This window comes from Antedon bifida, chromosome 6 (assembly GCF_963402885.1).
Source record: "Antedon bifida chromosome 6, ecAntBifi1.1, whole genome shotgun sequence".
NCBI lineage: Eukaryota > Metazoa > Echinodermata > Crinoidea > Comatulida > Antedonidae > Antedon > Antedon bifida.
In genome coordinates this window covers 17,923,911-17,935,790 of record NC_136231.1, presented here as the reverse complement: position 1 = coordinate 17,935,790, position 11,880 = coordinate 17,923,911, and the positions used below count along the sequence as shown (strand labels likewise).

General features: G+C 32.9%; 1 protein-coding gene across 1 annotated transcript in view; it reads right to left on the bottom strand.

Annotated features, from left to right (window-relative positions):
- Nucleotides 1-23: 23 nt before the first annotated feature.
- The window catches only part of LOC144844421 (laminin subunit alpha-1-like), a 40,961-nt gene continuing 29,104 nt past the window's right edge, over nt 24-11,880 (bottom strand). Inside the window, exons 35-50 of the mRNA XM_078701321.1 lie at nt 11,160-11,183; nt 9,968-10,159; nt 9,435-9,665; nt 8,692-8,873; nt 8,022-8,169; nt 7,253-7,402; nt 6,808-6,956; nt 5,875-6,072; nt 5,394-5,651; nt 5,074-5,278; nt 4,048-4,218; nt 3,470-3,552; nt 2,690-2,787; nt 2,148-2,278; nt 1,331-1,559; nt 24-575 (exon numbers count right to left, since the gene is read on the bottom strand). Of these exons, the coding sequence (XP_078557447.1) occupies nt 424-575; nt 1,331-1,559; nt 2,148-2,278; nt 2,690-2,787; nt 3,470-3,552; nt 4,048-4,218; nt 5,074-5,278; nt 5,394-5,651; nt 5,875-6,072; nt 6,808-6,956; nt 7,253-7,402; nt 8,022-8,169; nt 8,692-8,873; nt 9,435-9,665; nt 9,968-10,159; nt 11,160-11,183 (2,601 nt within the window). The 3' untranslated portion in view covers nt 24-423. The remainder of the gene's footprint in view (nt 576-1,330; nt 1,560-2,147; nt 2,279-2,689; nt 2,788-3,469; nt 3,553-4,047; nt 4,219-5,073; nt 5,279-5,393; nt 5,652-5,874; nt 6,073-6,807; nt 6,957-7,252; nt 7,403-8,021; nt 8,170-8,691; nt 8,874-9,434; nt 9,666-9,967; nt 10,160-11,159; nt 11,184-11,880) is intronic.

Genomic DNA, 11,880 nt, shown 5'->3' with positions numbered 1-11,880 from the left:
TTATTTTCAAGTTTCAATTTTATTTTAATATTTAAAAATAATTTTAGTTGTTCTTTAGCCATGGATTTCCAGTTCCGTAGCGGAATTAATTGCAACCTAGATGCTACATGATTTGACATAATTATTTTAAAACCAAATTTGTACCTAAAAATAGATTAAAAAGTAAGTACCATTTGCATAACAACAATTTTATACATTTAAAAATGAAATTAAATTTGTTTTCTAAATCCAAAATGTTATTTATAAAAACAATTAAAATAATAATATAAAAAAAAGATAATGCTTTGTTCCCATGTAAGGACGCAACGCAAATATGTAAGTAATTTGATCAATCATGGCGCAATGGATCATCCAAACTGTGATTAGTCAACTCACTTGCGTCATTGTGTTGCAACCAAGCTTTAAACAAAATTTCAGAAAATGTTAAGTAAGAGGAAATGGGCATCCTGTTGCCATACCAACACTGTTGACATTTTCTCGTGGATTGCGTTGTACATTATTCAGTAAAATAGACTGTATACAACCGGTAAATGTGTTGGTGATGATACCACTCACTAGCCTTACTGAACCAGTATCTGAAATAGAAGTACAAATATTATTACAGTAGTACTAATAAAGTTTCCCCTTAATATGGGGTGTCCCACTTCACCTTCTGACATTGTATACTGTATAAGGCCAGGGAAAATATCTTAAGCTCTACTACTATCTACACTATCAAACTAGTTTGACAACAAAAGTGTGACATACCCAAATATGGTAGTTTTATGACATCATCATGTCCATATATAGGCACATTACATTTTGTTGTCACATAAAGTTTGATAGTGTAGACAGAGCTTTATATGGTTTGTGTCATTGCCTCTTTTACTTTAAGATTTTAATCGATTGCAAAAACACTCGGGGGCATAGATGGTACAGTATGTGAGTTGCAACCCAGCTACGTAACGACCCAGTTGGGCTACACTTTAAGTTTAACGTTGCAGCAAGATTTGTTTTTGAAAATATCAAAAATAGAAATTAAAATAGTTTTATTTTTCACCAGGGGCGGATCCAACCCTAAATTTCGCTAATTGTAATGCAAAAGATAGAACACCAAATTAAGCTCAGCCCTTCATTTCACCATTTTTAGGCCCTGGGCCAACCAACCCGCCACCCCCACCCACCCCTATTTCAAAATCCTGGATTCGCCACTGTCAACCTTTATTTATTTCTTTAAAAAACAACTTAGATGAACACAGGCTGTTGAAAACAACCATGTACTCTATATATAGCTGAAAACTATGATAAATATAATAAATTATGATAATTAAATAAGCATTGCAATAAGTACCTGGAATTCCAGCAAAGTATATCGGGCTGTTGGTGTTAATGGTAGGAACACCTGCTGTAAAATAAGTCACATCTGGGGGATATTTATCAATGTAAAGTTGAAGACCCAGTTGTGTGAATGACAGGAAGATTGTATGTGGTAAGTTATCACATATTTCGTAGTCACTTGTGAACGCAGTTGAACGCACAATGTATGGAGACTGATTACCATGACTTATTACAGCACGTACCTAAAAGACAGATAAAGGTAAATTAACCTAGATTTCAAAGCTAAAAATACTCAATTTTAAATTCACAGAAGAAAGATATATAGCCTGTTTCATTATCCAATCGAGTTTGAACAATACCATGAAAGCCCCAGTGGTCTAATGGTTAGGACATCTGCATATCAAGCAGAAGGTTCCAGGTTCGAATCTCGGTAGGGGCGACTTTTTCTTATATTACCGGGTGGTTTAGAACTTATGCTGTGCCTGTGATGTTTATATATATATTATAGAATTACGTGTTTACCCCACAATACTAGTTTATAACAGCCCCTGTCATAGACAAGTGCCGACATAAAAGCACCCTTAGAGGTAATGAAAGTTGTATGTTTCACACAGCTGTGTGCCATACATCCCAATGCATTTACATTATTAACTAAAGTTTAAATATTCAACCATTAATTAACAAGTAGAGCAAAAGACAGAGCAACAGATTTATTCACAAAAATGTGCTTATTTTAATAAACCTGAACACTATACCATTAAGTACATAGTACGTATTACTAGATATTGTTACCAATATTCTGGACTATCTTAGAAAACAGATTCACTTACTCTTCCTTCGAAGATGTCCATAGCCACAAAATTCTCAAGACCAGAGGACACAGCAAATAAAATGGATTCTCTTACAGTTGTCCTGATAGTCATATTAAGACTAAGTGAGTTTCCAACTCTGAAGTTGTTTTCTAGAAATAAAAAAGATTGAACCATATTTATATACAATTTCTTTTCATTTGAATACAAGAAAATTAGATAGTGTATAGTGTGATATATGGGTATCAAAAAATAACTATAAGTAAAATAATTTTGAACATCCACACTCTCACACACACACATTTTTGTCCAATGGTCTGTTTCTATTGTGCAAGGGAAAATCGATTTAAATACATGATTTTAAAGAACAATATTTCCTTGCCAACAGAAATGGGTCCACATAAAAGAACAGATTTTAAATACTGCTTTAAAAACCCTAAATTGATTCTGGTCTGATCATTAAAATTGGTTTAAGAAGGCTTTTTAAGCTGCAATTTTGAAGAAAACAGTTCTTTTGGGATTTATTAATAGAAACAGGTCCTTAATGTAATTGTTGTTCTTACCTAGTTGCAAGTAACCTGTGCCATTGAAGAAAGCCCCTGGCATAATATCATTGCGTGAACAAGGGACAACGCCATTGGCAAAGAATAGAGACGGATTCCTGTTAAACAACACAAAAATATTTAACATACATAAAATATTATACAATTAATTAATGTTTATGAGTTGAATGGTGATCATATATGTTTGAGTTAAAAGATTAATTGTTCTATTCAACAGGGAAAAAAATTCCTCGCATTCAACGCATACAAAACATTATTGTTCGAGAGTAAACAATTTGATTTCACTCAATTAGCCACTAGACCTAGTAAAAAATGGTACTGATATTGCCAACCAGAGCAGAGAAGTTATAGACGGCACACTCTGTGGGCTGACTGTGCAAAAGTATCTTCAATCGTTGAAATGGGAGAAGTAATGCATGGCACATTATAAGAAATCAAATGGTAAACAGTTATTGAATTGAAATATTTTATTTATACTGGGCAACCTCTTCAGTCAAAGAATGGTCTCCCAGAGGACCCAGTTATGATCATACTGAAGAGAAGACCTTCCAGTATTTTAATTTCCATCCTGTTCATTAATTTGTTTAGATATTCATGGACGATAGTGTGAGATGATCTGAATGCAAAACATTTTCAGCAACTTTCTGATCAACAGGAAACTCACACACACAGATTGGCTGTTTGCTTCATTGCTGTTGAGTTGAGCTACCAAATCAAAAGCTTTCTCATGTCATTAGTGCATTAGTTCATACAATTTGTTTATTAGGATACATAACTTACTCAAAATCCAAGATAACTGCATTAGGGACTTCATCAGAATCTACTATTATATGACTTATGCAGCCGTCAAAGCCAGTTGTAAACTAAAAATAAAAAGAAACATTTTAAAAAGTTAAATGTGTGAATTGGTTGCTCTAATTATTATGAGTATACTGTATAAACAATTTAAAAAGGTTCCTAAAGTTGAGTGTTAATGAGTGATAGTTAAGAGAAATCAAATACCGTATATAACCTACTGTACAGTGGCGGATCCAGGATTTTGAAATAAAGGGGCCTAAAAATGGTGAAATGAAGGGAAATTCAATGTCCTATGTTTTGCATTAAAATTTTGAGAGCCCCAGATTCTGTTGTAGTATCATGGGGCATAAGTATGACATTTGAGGAAAATTAGGAATGGAATTATACTCAGATTGCATAAACAATAGAATTTACCAAATTCTAGAATCAAAATGTAGCCCAAATTAGAGAGTGGGATTATACTCGAGTCTGGAATTAGACTAGGCTATAAATGGTAAAAATTGCATATTTGGCTTCATGCAATTTGTTGCAATACAAAGTAATTGTTCATATATACTTACTGTAAGAGGGAATGTACTTGGTAGAATGGCAGAACTAATTCCTCCAAGATGGAAGTTTGTAGCAATGTTAATCAATGAATTTATACCATTCGACGGCTGATCATTGTTTGTATAGTCTCTGGTTTCAGTTACAAGAATTGCGACAAACTCATTTATTCTTAGTACTGAGACCTGAAAAAAAATGGAGTTATAAAATAAAGAGTTTCCTTCTGTTCATTAAAACCAGATTCTATGTAATTGTATCAGACTAATGCGTGGGATGCCCTGGCCAAATAAAGAATACACTCTGATTGCGTTTCAGACAAATCATCAAAGTTAAACCGGTTTCAACTTGGTTGAAGCCACAAAACAGGCCTCCTTCTTGGGCCTCTCTTCCAAAGAAATCTCCAAGAAATATTTACCCACCTCTATCAGCCAATTGCTTTCTTCAATTGCTTATTTTTAAAAAAGCTTTAAACTAACCCTTTTAACTCGTATATATTTATTGCTAATCATAGTTTGTCTATGGTGTTCTTTTATGGGGAACCAGTTACCTGATACCATATCAGGTGGGTTGCCTCAGATTCAAGGTGCTACATTCCGTTGCCCCAGATTATTTGGCAGTGCGACTCTCCGCTGTACATAATTCACAAAATTCGGAGTGTTTCTAATGGGAGCCTCCATGTACCATGCCAAGAGTGAAGCTTGAATGCTTCAGAAATCCCTTTAGTTATTTGGCTCCTAAACTTTATAAGAATTTGCCAAATATCTTAAAAGAATGTTCCAGATATGAAACATTTAAATCCAAATAACAATTTACATTTTATAGTATCTATATTATAATTTACATTTTTATAGCATATTTTATATTCTAATACAGTAAAGGTCAATGTTTTTAAATTTCAAATTGGAAGGGTTTCCCTTTTTAAATAAAGTTGAAATAAAGAAAACCAAATTGAGGCTTTTGCATAATTTTTCCTGGTTGCATTGAAAGGCATAGCACTATATTATATGTATAAAAAAAAAAATTAGTAAGAGATTCCTTACTTCAATCCATTCACCAGTATCATATTTTTGTTTAGTACGAATTCCGAGTCCATTGACAGATCTAGTATCACTTATCATATTAAACTCCACATATCCATCTTGCATTACAAGTGCAATCCATTGTTGAGGTGTAAGGGCGCTATCTGCAGCATAGAACAGTATTCCATTTGGCGATACAGCACGAAAATAAATTGTTATCAAAAATCTGTAATAATATAATTTTATGTATAAGTTACTCGTTACTCACAAGTTAGTTTATCTACAAAATTGGGCAAGCATTTTGTGATTTATCAAAAACATAAAGATATACAAATTTCTACCTTGATAAGAAATGCTGCCTGGCATCTTCACTCAAAGGAAAAGTTGCGTAGCTATTGCTCTGCAGACCAAACCTTAAAGTGGTAGGGTCATAGAAAACATCTGGAAGTGCTGAACATGTTGGCATAAGTGTAACACTTGTCGGAGGAGCTTCAGTGACGTATGGCAGGGGTGGAAGTTCAGTAACCGGTGGAGAAACTCCACTAAGTGTCACACCATCCTGTTCTATTAATACTTGATCATCATTGAAATTTGGAATTCTGTAAGACAAAGATGTATTTTAAAAAACAGCAAAACAATGAATTTGCTCCCCACCTCAACACAGTTTTGATGCTTTCTAGATAGAGATGACCAACGTCACATAGATTGACCTGACCTAGGTTAAGTCGTCGGTTGCTACAAATTGAAATCTTCCTATTGATGGTATGATTGAATGTGTTATCTATCAAAAGCTGCACTATTACCTATAAAAGTTACACTTACAATTCATTTATTACAAAGTCTTTGATGTCACCATCTAAAGATTCACGAACCGGAAACTCCCCACCAAACAATGTTGGTATAGTACTTGGTACACCACCAACATAAAGGTAACTATTGGAACCAGTAATTAGTATACCATCGGTACTTAATTGTCTGTTGCTTAAAATGATCGGCATATCATTAATGCGAAGTGTTGCCCTGTAAACAAGATAAATGTTCAAACATTAATTATTTTGATACGCAACAACCACATGTGAGTAATTTGCCAATCACACTAATGAATGAAATGTGTATGAATACAGTAAGGTTAATATGTTAAAATTGAATTTTCAAAACTTGTAAGTGTATTATTGTTTACAAAATCAAACAGAATAGGGACTTTACGAAACACGACAGGAAGCCACAGGACGGTGCTCATGAATAATTTATGCATGAGCTTTAACAGTGGGCGGAGCTTAGCATGAAATTTGTCTTAACTTTTTAAGGATGATAAAGTTGCCATTTTCCTGTTTACGGAGGACTAGAAATAATGTATATATAACCTTAAATATACAGTTCAAATTACACTTAAACGTGGAATTTTCAAAACTCTAAATAATATTTGAACTTATAATTTAATTGTTTAATGAAATAACATTTTATTGTGTTAAAATGGCTGTTTGAATGCGAGGCCCCTAGCTAGAAAGGCTTATGCTGTATAACCAGAGCCAAGCGATTCAGAAGGGCTCCGCGCCACCAGACAGGGAAGGGATAAGAGAGAGAACTGCCGGTCGTCGTCTTCGTGCAAGTGTGCGTAACTAATAAAACGGCTATGTTGACTGTATATGATTTTACGCTCTAGCGAACACAGGATATTCGTCGTCCTCCCTTAACCGTCTTGTTTCGTAAAGTTCTTAATATTCTTGTAAGACGACATTTCAGAGTAAAACTTACGATAAACCTGTAAACTCAACCATAACTGTTTGCCATTGTCCAGTATTTAGTCTTAAACCAGTGGTCTGTAATGGGTCACTCAGTCCCTCACCAATGTTATACTGAACAAAGATGTTCCCATGATAAAGTGCTATGTAGATTAACTTATTCTGAAAAAAAAAAGACTGCTAATTTAAAAGATTTATACCAACAGCATTGTCAGTAATTTATAATTTATTAAAACAATTTCAAAAATTTTCATTATTGTATACTTATACACATTGTTATACTGTTTAAATATAATTAAATAGCAAATGTTGTATAAGGGTGCCCTTTTTCTTATATGAGACCATAAGTTCTCCATAAGTTTATTTTACAAAGTTGGTTTGTGAGAAGAAAAAGAATGTCCCTTTTACCCCTATCATATTGGGTGCAAATGATACATTAATGTGTAAATGATACTTACAAAGCTCTCAGCATCCCAGCTGTATGCTAAAATTGCATTTGCCTCTCTGGATTTGAATTGTAGTTGAATACGCTGTACCCGTGCTAATTCAGCTGGAAAATTAAGCTGAGCATATGCAAAATCACCACCAAACCCTATACCCGGAACAACCTAAAAAATGTTAAAACAAAATTAAAAGGTCTTCTTTTCTATTTCAAAATCTGAGTACTCATTTGGTTTGAGTACACCAAACCATTTTACAATTTTAACCTCAAAATTATATTATTTTGTTTAACTTATAGAATTATAAAGTTATATTATTATAATGAAGAAAAAATAATGAAAATGACTCATCTACATCAGAGGGTGAGGTAAAAGTCTAAGTCTATGGGATACAAATCTAAGCCGGTGGGGTACAAATCAAAGCCTGTAGAGTACAAGTCTACGCATCTAGGGTAAAAGTCTATAAGTCTATGGGATACAAATCTAAGCCAGTGGGAAAAAAATCTAAGCCGGTGGGGTACAAGTCAAAGCCGGTGAGGTACTGTCTAAGCATCTAGGGTAAAAGTCTAAGCCTATGGGATACAAATCTAAGCTGATAGAATACAAGTCTAAGCCTGTTGAGTTCAAATCAGTTTTTTTAAACAATTAAAATAATCATTCTTGTAAAAAAATGTTTCAATAAAAATATATACAAATTTAGTATATTTACTTTCTTTATACAGTACTTACTTTAAAGTAAGCATATAAAATCAACACAATACATAAATAAATGGAATTCAAAGCATACTTGTTCTAAGCAACCATCTAACGATACATCCTCCGAGTCTGCAACTGTTTCATTATTCATCGGACGAGGAACAAGAACCAATGAGCCAGCATCGGACAACTGAAGGTTTCGCATGCAACCAGCAAATCTTAAGTTAGTTGGACCACGTCTAATGATTTTAAAAAATACATAATAATGAAAGAAATACAGAAGTTTACCCAGTTAAAAATAATAGCAATCTTATATTAATATTTAGTTATTATTATTAGAAAGTTGAGGACTATTCCACATTATAGTATTTTATTATAGTTATTATAGTACTTATCTCTATACTAGTATTACCAAAAATATATTTAAACAAAACAAATTACAATTTAATAAACTAGCAATTCTGAGATTGGAACACCATCAGCAGTGATGAAGCCACAAGAAATAAAGCGGTGCGGTTTTCGCAAGAAAAGGGAACAATCTCTGTTCAATTCAAGCCATTGTGTTGTCAAAGGCCTCTGTGAAAAAGTGGTCAGGTTGAAACCTTACCAACTGTACTGGTGGATACGGCCCTGATGGGGCACCACAAACAATATTATAAACAAATTACGTTAGACAAAACGTCTTTCTATTAGATTTTGAGATACAAATAAAATCACTTGTTGTTGTTATTAATAGTTTCATAAAGTAAATAGTTTCTTACACAGTGGAGGAACTCAGGGCGGGATCAGGAGAACCAATCATTATCTTGGATGAAGAATAGCGTAGATTTGGAAAAGATAACGGGGCATACGTCCGAGACTCTTGATAGAAGAGCAGCGTTTGAGTTACGTTTGCAGCTCGAATTTGCATTGAGTAGTAGCTGGCATTATAAGCTGCGATAACCTAAACATATAATGTACAAAATACATGTAAATGTACTGGAATATATATAAAGAATATCAAAGATTTTTAATGTTCGCACCAGAAATAAGACATGAAATGACTATATGTCTCAAAATCACTCAACATGTTTTAAATTCACTCAACATACCATCAAATCACTCAACACGTGTTAAAATCACTCAACATGCTTTCAAATCTCTCAAAACATTTTAAAATCACTCAATACCATCAATTCACTCAACACGTTTTAAAATCACTCAATACCATCAATTCACTCAATACGTTTTAAAATCACTCAATATATTTTCAAATCTCTCAAAACATTTTAAAATCACTCAATACCATCAATTCACTCAACACATGTTAAAATCACTCAACATGCTTTCAAATCTCTCAAAACATTTTAAAATCACTCAATACCATCAATTCACTCAACACATGTTAAAATCACTCAACATATTTTCCAATCTCTCAAAAACTCTTTCACATGTATTAACACACTTTAAAATCAATCAAACCGCTTTCAAATTACCCAACACACTCAACACTAGGAATTCTTACCTGAACCCATTCCGCATTATTATAATCCCTATTACTTGTTAGTTTGTACTTGGTATTTCCAGCTGTGTTCATCTCAAACACAATCTTATTTGCTTCCATGAAGATGCCTATGTACGAGATGAGATCTTGGCGAGTTACGAGAAACACAACACCATCACTGATAGACGTCCTGAATTCTATCGACATTCGTGCTTGTTGGAAGACGTTGAATTCTTCTTGTGTGTTCAGCAACTATTATATTATTTTAAAAATATAAATATTTTATTTTTTTTATTTCTACATTATTCACATATAATTTATTGATGTTCCTAATTTGGCTTGAACTGAGAGATGTAAATTAATATTTGTTAATCTCTGCCTTCCAGCTGAGAAAAAGCAGGTTGTCAGAGAAATTATTAGCTTTATGACATTAAACTTCTGACATCATATTTTCTATTGAACAATTGCATTTTCATTGTGATTATGTAAAAAACATAAAGCATAATTCTTAAGAGTTGAACAAACATTATCTAGAAGCTGACTAGATGACTCACCTGGAAATAGCCAAACCCAGTGAAGCTGAGCCCATCTATAAGGGTTACTGCTCCCAAGTCTGGCACGTCAGGACGAGGACAACAAGAGGTTGACCCAGCTAAGCTTTCTGGTCGCCAGAGGTCAAGCTCCTCACCATCAAACCAGATGTTTGCAAGACATCCTTCAAAATCACGACTCTGCACTTTGTCAGTCTGCAAAATTAAACAAACTGTATATCTATGGTGTTCTTTGATACTAACCCATCACAAAATGACTTATTTCAAGGTAATTTTTCAATTTTAAATTGTTGACCATATGTTCAGAAAAATGACTTTTTAGATAAATGATGTATCATCTACAAGAATCTGTACAATTCATAGAAAATAAATAGTGTAATGCATACTCAATCAGAATATAAAGAATCCTAGAAAATATGAAAAAGTCAGCAAAATAGGCTGAATGCAGATTATGAAAGAATTCAAAATAAAGAAAAGTAATGTAACAGTATAAAGAATTAGAACTTTACAATGTTCTTCCCAGGATATGACACAAGCAGCATCGTAATATCAGGGTGATGGTAATATAGACAACTCCCTGGTCACATGCTGTTGGACAGGGCTCTTTACAGTGAGGGAACTCTCTGTGGCTCACCTACTGTATGTGCAAGTACTGCTTAATTAGGAAGAAAGGGAATTCTTATACTTCCAAGATTTACAATGATACATTAAAATTTAGGAGAGTTTACATTTACTGCTTTGACTGCCACGAATAATAACATTAAATGTTTGTTTTGGTTGGGAGAATGCTGTCTTAACAAATATGAAATTAAAAGTGAAATTATTATAATAAAACATGCTACAAAAAAACAAAAAATATTATTATTACAAATGAAAATAAAAATGATAAATATAAATCAAAACAAAATAGTTATGTGGTACGTTTATGATGTATTACATAATTCAATAAAAACTGTCTTTATATTTCTTAAACATCAGAATTAAGTTCCAGTTATACATGCATCAAAGAATTATAAATACAAATTTAAATATATAAGATTCATTCAATATAAAAAAATGTAATAATATAAAATCTATGTCATTGTTGTCACCTTCATGCCCACTAACTCCCAGTTGACCATGCAATAAAATGAAAAAAAAAGTCATAAACAAATGGAGGTTGTTTTTGTCAAAAACGATTTTGTTCCCCTTTTACCTGCTGAAGAACACTGGCATCAACCTGTTTACAGAAGATATTTAAACACAAATTTATTATACCTTCATATTTAATACTACTATTGCTATCTTAAAAATAAGAATCAAAAGAGATAAAAGAAAAAAATCTACTCTGAAGTAGACAGTTATATGTATGTGAGATTAACATGAAATATTTTCAGTATGTTTATCAATATAAGTTCTAAAGTAGATATAGGATTTTAGAAAGTGTAACAAATTATGTTGTATCATTTGTATGATCGAAAGTCAGCAGAAAGAGAATTTACATTAATGCAAAGTGTGACCTTAAATGACCTTTAAGGTGGTCTTTCTTACAAGATGCATGCTTAGTTTAGCAATCCTTAAAAAGTTGAAAATAGCAATAAAAAAACAATAAAATGGTTTAATTGTGTAGGATAGACTCATCTTGAAAAGTTCATTCGCATTACTACCATTGTTAATGAGTTGGGAAAAATGACATTGAGTTTGATGGTGAATGGAATTTAAATCAAGAGAATTCATCTAGAAGCCTGAAGCTCTGTCTACACTATCAAACTAGTGTGATGTACCCAAATATGGTAATGATACACCCAAATATGGTAGTGATATGACATCATCATGTCCATATATAACTCCATATAACTTTGATAGTGTGGACAGAGCTTAAGGTAATGGAAATGATCATCAATTCTAACTTCAGTAAGTAGTTTGCAAGAATAATT